This window comes from Plasmodium yoelii, assembly GCF_900002385.2.
Source record: "Plasmodium yoelii strain 17X genome assembly, chromosome: 14".
NCBI classification, from domain to species: Eukaryota; Apicomplexa; class Aconoidasida; order Haemosporida; family Plasmodiidae; genus Plasmodium; species Plasmodium yoelii.
The window spans coordinates 2,609,575-2,622,185 of record NC_036186.2 but is presented as its reverse complement, the minus strand read 5'-3'; the positions used below and the strand labels follow the sequence as shown (position 1 = coordinate 2,622,185).

General features: G+C 20.6%; 1 protein-coding gene across 1 annotated transcript; it reads right to left on the bottom strand.

Annotated features, from left to right (window-relative positions):
* Positions 1-4,444: 4,444 nt before the first annotated feature.
* On the bottom strand, positions 4,445-5,246 carry PY17X_1467800 (fam-b protein; the record flags this gene model as incomplete). Its single annotated transcript, XM_022957742.1, has 2 exons — positions 4,445-4,996; positions 5,172-5,246. The coding sequence occupies 2 exons, from the start codon at positions 5,244-5,246 to the stop codon at positions 4,445-4,447; spliced, it is 627 nt and encodes a 208-aa protein (XP_022813083.1).
* Between the last annotated feature and the right edge of the window lie 7,365 nt (positions 5,247-12,611).

Sequence of the window (12,611 nt, the reverse complement as noted above, 5' to 3'; positions counted from 1 at the left end):
GTTGCTAAGGAGTGGAGAAAGGGAAAGGTATTGATTACAATGATTACTCATTTCACTGAGAACGTATGTAACGCATCCGAAAACAGCAAAGGGATCCATATAAAGAAGAACGACGCCAAGTTGAAGTTGTTTTAAGATCTATTGATGAGCAATATTGTCATGTTTCTAAAAATTATTATATTCTGAAGAAGGGAGCCTGTGAAATAATATGATTTTAACGATATTTGTAATTATAAAAAATTTATACTGCATTTAAACTAACATCTAATCTATTAGTGTCGTATATTCCATTTACACCTGTTTATTACATTTACATTCGTTGATGATTTTCCACTAATTAAAGCTAGCTAAAACTTCTAATCTATGTTCATCTATTGATAATGCATTTCAAAATCTACATAATAAAATAAATGTGTATTACATTTGAATCTGTGTATTATATTTAAATGTGTATTGCATTTGAATCTGTGTATTATATTTGAATATGTATTATATTTAAATGTGTATTGCATTTGAATCTATGTATTACATTTGAATTTATGTATTATATTTGAATATGTATTACATTCAATTTGTGTATTACATTTGAATCTATGTATTATATTTGAATCTGTGTATTATATTTAAATGTGTATTGCATTTGAATATGTGTATTATATTTGAATATGTATTATATTTAAATGTGTATTGCATTTGAATCTGTGTATTACATTTGAATTTGTGTATTACATTCAATTTGTGTATTACATTCAATTTGTGTATTACATTCAATTTGTGTATTACATTCAATTTGTGTATTACATTCAATTTGTGTATTACATTCAATTTGTGTATTACATTCAATTTGTGTATTACATTCAATTTGTGTATTACATTCAATTTGTGTATTACATTCAATTTGTGTATTACATTCAATTTGTGTATTACATTTGAATATGTTGATAATGTGTCTATGTCTAAGCTAGCTAATATTTTGAATGCTTCTATAAATCTATATAATTACAAAGATCCTAAAACATATTATGAACAGCGTATTCCATCGGATGATATAATAATTTTTAAAAACATAGAACTATTGCTGATCAATAGATTACGAACAACCTATCACTTGGGTCCTATTCTTGTATGGGGAAACTTTCTTTTTTGGATAACAAGTACAATGTTGAGATGAGTACATGGGTACTCGTTTAATCAATACCAACCCAAGTTGACAAAAAAGCAATATATACCTACTTAAGAATATAAGATTGTGAAAATATCAGTGTCAAACAAACAAAATACCATACTAAATGATCTAATACATTCCATTTTTATCGATAACTCAAATAGCTCAAAAAATATTAAAATTTCTTATAAGAGTCCAAATTCTCATAAACAGCCAAAAAAAAGAACTAAAGAAAAAAAAGATGTGATAAAAAAGAAATAACAGATAAGGCAGAAAAAATAGTTGAGGAAATAACAGGTAAGTCAGAAAAAATAGTTGAGGAAATAACAGATAAGGCAGAAAAAATAGTTGAGGAAATAACAGGTAAGTCAGAAAAAATAGTTGAGGAAATAACAGATAAGGCAGAAAAAATAGTTGAGGAAATAACAGGTAAGTCAGAAAAAGTAATTGAGGAAATAACAGGTAAGTCAGAAAAAGTAATTGAGGATAGAGCATATAAGGCAGAAGAAATAGTTGAGTATATAACAGGTAAGGCAGAAGAAATAGTTGAGTATATAACAGGTAAGTCAGAAAAAAACGTTGAAGAAATAACAGATAAGTCAGAAAAAATAGTTGAAGAAATAACAGACAATTCAGAAAAAGTAATTGAAGAAATAACAGGTAAGTCAGAAGAAATAGTTGAGTATATAACAGGTAAGGCAGAAGAAATAGTTGAGTATATAACAGGTAAGTCAGAAAAAATAGTTGAGTATATAACAGGTAAGTCAGAAAAAATAGTTGAGTATATAACAGGTAAGGCAGAAGAAATAGTTGAGTATATAACAGGTAAGGCAGAAAAAGTAATTGAGGAAATAGCAGGTAAGTCAGAAGAAATAGTTGAGTATATAACAGATAAGATAAAAAAGGAATATGGATACTATGTTAGGCAAAAAATAATACAGGTACGAAGTTGGACAAATGAAATATAAATACATATAAAAATATATATACAAGGCATTTGGCAAAATATATGAAATAAAGGCACATAAACAAGATGCGTATAAATATTCAAACGCACTTTCTATATGATGATGAGAGCCATGTCAAGTAGGGAAAAAATATATTACATATAATGAAAAAAAAAAAAAAAAAAAAAAAATATACATGTTAAAATAATAAAAAAAATCCTAATTGCAGATGTCTCGAATCAATATAGTTGGCCATATAAATAACTCTACTTTAGAAACAATACCATAGTAATGTGGAATAATAACTGACAAAAAATATTAAGGCACTTAACGGTTATAATAACTTCCCAATTGAAGAATATCCATTGGCACTGATACATATATCAATAGAATAATATTATCTCTTCAATCTAGTATCATTAAATTTAGACAATGCTTCCTAAAAGAAAAAATGGCATAATACAAAATAGCACATACAATATTTAATTATCACAATGTTTTTTGGCAATTTCAAACAAATTGACACTAATATGTATATATACATATATTTTTTAGCATTTTATGCAACTTAATTTTATTTTATTTATATATTTTTTACAACACTTTTTACATTTTATTTTATTTATATATTTTTTACAACACTTTTTACATTAAATTTTATTTATATATTTTTTACAACACTTTTTACATTAAATTTTATTTACATATTTTTTACAACACTTTTTACATTGAATTTTATTTATATAACTTTTACAACACTTTTTACATTGAATTTTATTTATATAACTTTTACAACACTTTTTACATTAAATTTTATTTATATAATTTTTACAACACTTTTTACATTAAATTTTATTTATATAATTTTTACAACACTTTTTACATTAAATTTTATTTATATATTTTTAACTACCATTATAAAAAAACTTTAATTTTTTCTCTTAAAACTTTATATTATATATATCATTTAAACTATAACATACCATTAACATATATAGTATGTTAAAAAAGGAATGAACATATTATTCATTTTGTCCAAACCCCATCACCTTTTTATTTAAGGGTGATCTCAAAAATTGCATACAGATATGTGCACAAATGTAAAACTCGATAAAGATATTGATCTATATTTTTCATTAATTAAATATGCATAAGAACGATATAAAAGTAAAAATTAGCATAACTACAACAAAATAAAATGTTCACTTTTGTGTGTGATAAACCTTGGTGTATTTAAATTTTTTTTGTAAATTACGAAATAGGAAATGAAAGGTAACCATGTTATTCATAAAAAGAAATCGATAAGTTGTGATATATCACACATAAGTTATATTAAAAAAAATAACCGTTTTAATCAAATAAACTAAATAAATGTATATTGTGGTATATATAAGAATCATCCTTTTTAAATAAATAGACATTTATAATATAACATATTCTGAGTTACATAATTAGCAAAATATTAACATGAAAATATCAAATAATGACATTATATATTAACAATATTTAATATTTATGTTATCTTAGCACATCGAATGTGTATATTACAGTCTTTGAAAAACATCTTTTTATTACATTCATATTAATTTTTATCTTCATTATGTGTTCCAGATTTAGACTTCGTTTAGAGGTTAATAAATTGGCGGGATAACAATTTTTTTTATATTTTGGTATTTGTTACATTTAGCAATTTTATGTAGACCCCGAAATATATAAACCCTAAAATAGAACCACAAGGCTTAACCCATATATATACAGACACTACATATTGTTTTAACCTTATTAATATATATATATATATATATATATATATTTAAGTTGTAGTTATTTTAAAAACATTACAAATTGTAATTAAATATAATTAAAAAAATGAATGAATAAATAAATAAATTAATTAATTAAAATTTGCATTAATATATAATTTAATATGTATTAAGATAAGTGGAAAGTATTTTCGTAATAAATATGAAACATACGAAAATTCATTATAGAATGAGTTGATATCTAAGAATTTAAAAAATATATAATAATAATAATAATAAAAAAGCAAATATCCAATAAAATTTTTCTATTTCATAATATATTAAAATGTTTTATTTTTATAATACTTGGTAGTATTACTATTTAATTATACATAATATTATTTTTAATTATTTAAACGTATATAGTAAAAATAATAGCAAAGAGCAATTGTCTTAATTTAGTTTTATTCTCAAATATATTTTTCGGAATTCCAAGTTATCTTAATTTGAAACTCAAATTCCATGAACTCAAAAATAGAAACAAAATTATGATTCTTCATGGGGATAAAATCATAAAAAAGAGTATGGCTTTAATTCCCCAACTTATATACGTATTTTAAGACTTTTGCACGTATACCACCATGTTTTGGTTTCCGATCACATTTTTTTGAAGTAATTTTATTATATTCCCCTTCAAATTTATGATCATCAATGTTCAAGAAATTACTAGTTTTCAATGATGTGTGCTTTTTATTTTCCAATCGTATATGTTTTGAATTATTTTTGTTTACGCTATTATCAGATATGTTTTGCACTGTTAGTTCATCATTCCTTGTATTATACTTTTGTTTTGATATACATGCCACTGCATCCGTACCCTCATCACTTAAAGCAGTTGTGCTATCATTTACACCTTTTAAAGTATGTGATTGATTATTACATTTGTAATTACTTTTATTTGAACCATTATTTGTTAGATAATCCTCTATTTCTTCATCATCAAAATCGTTTTTACCATTATAATACTCAATATTTGAAGTAAATTCATTACTGCTTGCACATTCTAATAATCTGTTATTTTTAAAATTTATTGATTTTTTTTGAAAATATCGAACTCCATCTACATTTGCATCATATAAACCCTATAAAGAAATAAAGGTATTTATTAAAATATATTTATATATTTACATAGCATAAATTGTAATTGTCTCTTAAACTTAGCACAAATATTTTATTCAATACATGAAACAATAATATATTGCTCATATAAAATAAAGGCATATTGTCAATAACCAAAAAAATGTTGTAGCAACTTACATTTTTTTTATGATCAAAAAAATATATAAAAATCGAAAAGTATACAATTTTTTTTAAAATAGTGAATTCCTTCATTTTTAGCTTGTTTATTTATTAAATAAATGTCATTATGTAGAAGAAATAAATATGATAACTTGATATTTATTCAAAAAATAACTATATTTGCAGCTTTTTGCTATTCTAAAATTTTTGAATAAATGAATATATATATAACTATAATATTAATTTTAAAATTCATATATATATATGGAACTATCACAATATTTTTATCTATTCATTTTGTGTATTATCTATAGAATTTATTTATATAACTGTTGCCCTAAATTTCTTATATTCCTTAAAAATACTAATGGATATAATATTATATTGTTTGTGTTCCGCTTTGAATAAATAATAATATTTTTCTAAAAAATAAAATATTCTAACTATAAAAAATATATAATAAATTAAATTCAAATATTGTTTTTCAATTTTGCTATATAAATATATTTTTAAGATAATTTAAATTTATTTAATAACAGGTTTTAATACTTTATAAAAACACTTTTTTCTATTATCGTATACACCAGAAAGAATTAATATGTCAATATTAATAAAAAAAATGATTACATATATATTGTAAATTATTATATTAAAAAATATTATGAATACACCATTAGTATCAATATTTGTATTTAAGAATGTTTTTCATTTTATTATAGTTTTACGATTATCTCTCTCTATTTTAAATATTAAGAAAACCATATTTGTTTTGTTTAGATGAGTAAAATATCACATGATTTAAAGATATATACCCTGTAATTTTATTTATCATATTATATATATTGAACATATAATTTGAAATATACCATTTATATTAAATTATATAAAATATTCATATTAGCAACCATGGTCAAATGAAACATCATATTATAACATTAAATTACACTCAATAAAAAATATTATATAAATTACCTATTTATCATTATTTCCAAACTTTTAAATATAATTCATTTAATCTAGCAACTTTTATTTTCATCATACTCGCTGAGAATATATTACCACACTTTAATAGTTAATCACTATATTTCTTTATTTTTATAACACCAATTAATGAAGTAAAATATAATAAATCAGTTATGATAGGGAATTTTATCATATAGAAAATTCATTATATTCATTCTTATATTTTTATATACAAAACGGAAAAATAAAACTTCAACATTATCTATATATAATAACATTAATTATTTATACGAATAAACGAATGTGCTTGATTTACAACTGCTTAAATTTATATAATTTTTAAATTCAAAGATATAACCTCTGAACCTCCAAATATAAGCCAATTAAATTTATCATTCTAATGAGTCACATTTTCTTTTATAAACGAAAAAAATAAATTAATAAATGACGTAGAGCCAGCTTGAACAAGTTTATATATATTTAATAATAAAGTTTTTCCTTCATAAACATAATTTATGAATTCTTCCTTATTTTTTTTCCTATAACCCGAATTTATAATTATTTCCATTGGTCTTTTCTCATCAACTGAATTTATAACTGTTTTTTCATTTTTCTTTCTATATACCATGTTTGTAACTTTTTTCATGATTTTTTTATTCGACGTTTTTTTCCATCCAAATTATAAATACTAACATAAAATGAAGGAACATATACAATTTGTTACATGTTCATTATAATCATAATTGTATAGTGATAGACATATTTTAAGAATGGTATATTTAGCAATTTTCTTTTTATTTACCTTATACATAAATACTAAAAAAATATTTATTAACGAAAATTGTATTAAAATAAAAATTAATGATAATTTGCACGCAATTAATTCATCATCCAAAAATGTAAGGTAAAGTGGATTTTATTAAAAATGTATATACCACATACTTAGACATTATAATTAAACTTCATTTTTGCTCTTTAAATGAGTTATATTTTTTTCTATATAAAATATATATGCTGAATCAAAACATATGTTGAAATTACTTAAATTCCATACACCGCTATTATATATCGTTAAATATTCATGTTCTTAATATTTAAATCGATATATCATAATAATACAATAGTATTAATAAAGGGGGGTGTACTTACTTTTATGAGGATTTAGGTATATTCCCTTAAACATTGGCTGTTTAAATATGTTTTATCATATTTACAAATTAAATATATATATAAACTATTTATTTTTAATAAAATTTGAAATATATACATCATAGACTTTTATAACCTTGTAATAGTTTAAATAAAAAATATCTCCTAATTATCATACTCTTGATATAGACAATGTAGATTCATTTTTTCGTTTTTTTAGTAATTTTATTTGAAAATTATATTACCATAAATATGTAAACAATTAAAAGTATATTGTTACTTAATTGATAAAATGTGTTTAAATTTCATTATTTGCATATTATTAATGTGTTATATAGGTTATTGTTCCATGTGACATATTGTATTTATATATAATTAACATAAAACAATTTGTTTATATAAATTATAATATTTAAAAATAAATTTGTATTGTTTCTTTTTCGAAATATATGATATATAGCGTGTATTTATATTTTAATTTATCTATATTGATAAAAACACATTTTAGACTATGCAATAACTTTGTTTATTCAATTGATCCTCTAAATACAAATATAGCTTAATATATATTATATATTGCATATTTTATAATAAACATTATTTAGTTCTACATATAAAAAACAATATTTTTAAGGGAACCTATAGAATTATTAATAGAATTAATATTATCTTTCTTGGTAGAGCTAATACTAATATTATCACATAAAAGGATACTTAACTAAAAATTATGATGATTCAGTTTTTATTTTCTCCAATATATTTAGTTTACCACAACGTTAATGATATATATAATGAATGTGTATCCATATAACTGAATCAAATAAGCATAATATATTTACTGTCTTTAAAACGCATTAATCTATTATTATTATCATCATTATCATCATCATCATTATTGTTATACCATTTTATAGTACAGGAATATAATTACTATACTCAACAAAAATACTTTAAATCAATATTGAAGTTTCATTTTATCATTGTTTTTAAATATAATATTTTAAAGGAATATATATACTTTATTGTAAAAATAACAAATTTAAAATATAAATTAGTGAATTTATATATCCATAATAACAAGAATATTTTTTCAAATAAATTAATTGTATACAATTTCTATTGGTTTTACACTAATATATAATTATATCGCATCATCCAAATCAAATGATATTTCAATGCTTAATCATTGAAACAATAGTCTTATATATATAATAGTAAAATATATAATACCAAATTTATATACTTCATTTTTTGAAATGTTAAAAAAATCATTAAGAAAAAAACATTTTATGAACATATTGATATATATATTCATTTTAAATATAACACATTTTCTATAAGTTATACATTTAATAATTTATATATACCTCAAAACTAAGAACTTGAATTAATGATTAGTCTAATATTATGCATTTGTGGCAAATAAATAAAACTATATAGAACTATTGATATTCATATTAACTAATTATAATAAAATTATAAAGAGAGAAAATACAAAAATAAATAGTAATTATAATTAAAATTTAAACATTTCTTATGCATATATACATAATACATTTTTCTATTAATATAATTTATATATAATTATGTATTTTAATGGTGTAAATATCTTTGTATCATCAAAATTGTTTAAAATATATGATTTTTCGTTATAGACAATGCTCTTTTACCCAACCATGATGTATAATTTATGTATTCTTACTTTATAAATTATATATTATAATACATAAGCATCGAATTTAATTAATATTATAAAACATGCTTATTATTTCATATTTATTTTGTGTAGACACAGTGTCAACGCTGAATCTTATAATTTTACAACCTTGTATATAATATTACTATTACAGATTAATTTGGGAAATTATAATAAAAAAAAAAAAATATTATATACAAATAAAATGTTTTGTTAAACAAAACGATCATCAAATAAAGTAAACATATTGTATATTCTGATATATATAATCACAAATATAATAATGACCAGATTTTTAAAATAAATAAGCAATTGTAATATAACGTAATAAGATTCTTATATATGGATAACCAATATTTAATATTAAAAAATTAAGCATCAATATTAACTTTAATCATATTTAATAGGTGTTAACATTGCAAAAAATGCATTATAATTTATGCGACATCTTTCATATTAATGTCTATTCCCCTTTTGTGGGTCACATCTTAGATCCCATATAGAGGTTAAAAATCATTGTTATGATAAATATATGTTTTTATTTTAATGATATATTGCTTATTTATGTTTAATGAACTTGCATAACCCAATGAATATTATCATCAATAAAAAAATAAATCAAAATAAAACCACGAATCTAAACCACTAAATTTGAACCAGTAATTTGTAAATAAATTCAAATTATTTTACCTATTATAAAACAAAAATAAAAGCATCAAACAACAACAATAATAATAAATAATAAGTGTGTATATAATGGAAATATTATATAGATTATATGACTAATATATATACAATAGTACCACTCTTATATAAGAGGATTTATGTGCATGTAAAATTTGCATGCATTGATTACCTAAAATATTTACTCCTTTACTATGAAATTATGTATATAATAAATTATTATGGAAAACATATATCTAATATTGTAATGGTTTTACAACATTTTTCTTATTTTGACCACTAGCTAAAATATACAAAATTAACAATGTATTAAAAATTTGTATATTTGTCATTAAATAGCTATATTTAATTTTTATAATTCAAAAATAAAAAATATTTTTTATAATAAAATTGTAATAAAACATTTTCTATATAAATATTATCAGTTTTATTTTTGTTATTTTACCATAGGCTTATATCCATTTATCATATATATATATATGTTAAATAAAATTTTTAAAAGAATATCACCGTGGTTTTAAGTTTGAAAAGACATTTAATATTTAAAATATTTCAATTATCCTGTTTAACCATTAAATTATTTAAAATGAATACAAAATTATACAGCTTGTTTTTTTTCATATATTTAATAATAGTTTATTGTGCTACTGTTCAGGGAAATAAGAACAGCAATGGAAAAGCTGATGGACATGGATTAAGTTTTATCAAAAAGGTATACCAAAATAGCAATAATAAAGACAAACATATGCTAAGAACTGATGAGGACGGTATAGGTACTTTTAATATTAAATATTTATATAAATGTGTCTATTATACTTATATACAAATTATACAAAATTGTGTAAATACAAAAGTTTGTATCCAATGTAAATGCTTACATCATATTATATATTATCTATCCCCCTTTCATAGTCCTCTTATTTTATTTTATTACATGAAAGTATTTTTTAAATGGTTTTTAATATCTTTTTTTTATTGATAGTAGTACTATGCATTATAAATAATTTTTGTTTTATTAATCCTTCAGGTGATGTAGTAATCGATATCCTTAAAAAAGAATATGTTGATCCACATATTATTAAACTTGTAGATATAGTTAATAAAAAAGAAAGTAAACTAAAAAAGACCAATGAAAGAAAACATTTATATAAGCTATTGGCCATGAGTTTAAGCGCATTATTTATTTTCAGACTTATATATGATATTAGAGGACAATATATAAGCAGCATCGAAAATCCGAATTCTATGATTAATAAATTAAAAAATAAATTAAATACTAAACAAACAAAGTTATAAATTTTTTTAATGTTTTAAAAAATCGTCCCTATGTTACAGTTTCAATTGAAGCACATATATGAAACATATTCATATATTTCATTACATAGACAGACAATTTTATAGAAAAGACAAAGCATAAAAATATATTAATAAAAATGGATGATGCATATCTTGTGGATAATTTTTTTTGTAATAATAAGAAAGCAGTGCCATTTTTAAATATATTTTAATGCATAGTATTTATTTTATTGTATTTTTATAATATTTTAATACATTTATTTATATTTGTTCCATTTTTGTAAGGTGATAAAATGTTACGAGAACGTGATTGAAAAATTTAACTTTTTTATAAACAACATATGTGTGTGTGTGTGAATTGTATTTTTTAAGAAATAATAATTTTGTTCATATAATTATAAAAATTGAATAAGCTGTATTTATATTTGATACGATGTAAATCGAACCTGTATGTTTCATGTCATTGCTTTTGCTACTTGTAAAAATATTTATTAGTTTTTGATTTTAATTATTTTTAAGTAAGAACGATTATACCAATGTTATAACTTAAATTATTGATTGTTAAAATATTTTTCTTTTTAGTTATAAATAAAACAATTTTATTATTTAACTAGTTCATTCCTTAAATATTATGTTAGTAGAAATAATATATGTCCAACGATATTAGACAAAAAATAAGAAATAAAAAAAAAATAAATTATATTATTATAAATATAATATATAAATATTAGAAATTATAAAAAATGGATAAGAGTAAATTTTACATACACACAATGTATTCAAATATATATTGGTTATTGAAACAAATATCACATAAAAAATAATAATAAATAGTGAAAAACAAACATATAAATGACGAATCAACACTTTTGGAACAATTAAAACATATTGTAAATATTAGATAATTTATTTTTTAAAAGAAACATATATGAAAAAATCATTTCATTATTTAAAACATCAAACAAAAATGTATAGAGATGTTGTTTTTTTAGCTCAAAAAACAGTGATTATATTATATATTTATTTCACCATTTACAATTTATGTATTATATTTTATTATGATGATATTCATATACCAAATTTAGGTCCGATAAAGGTTTAGAGTTAATTTATCCATTTGATGATATCTGTTTTATTCTGTTTATTTTTATCCCATAGAATTTACTTATTATAAATATAGTTTTTTGTTAGCACCCAATTAATCCATTTTTTCTATAATAGTTATTTTTCCATGTATTGAATCTCAATAATTTGGAACACTAAGTTAATATTAATTTTATTTTTTATTTTCTATAATACTTTTATAACAATATTTTTGTTAATATTTATAATTAAACCCAATGCACCATTATTTATTGACATATTTTTTTTATATTTTGGTGTTTCTATTTCATATATTTCTCTTTTATTCATATTTTTTTCAACACATTTTATCCCCTTTCTTTCGATTGTATTAACTTTTAGAGACAAAATCGTTTTGAATACATTTTTCAAATACTAAGAGTAAATTGAGAGAAAACATAATATATGTATAAAGAATATTTAATTTAATTTAAGCAAATTTATAAATGTCGTATATATTCATATTTTGTTCTAACGTTACGTAAAAACGTCGTTTAAGTTATGCATACAAAAGACAATGATGAAAGAAAATTATGAATACAAAACAT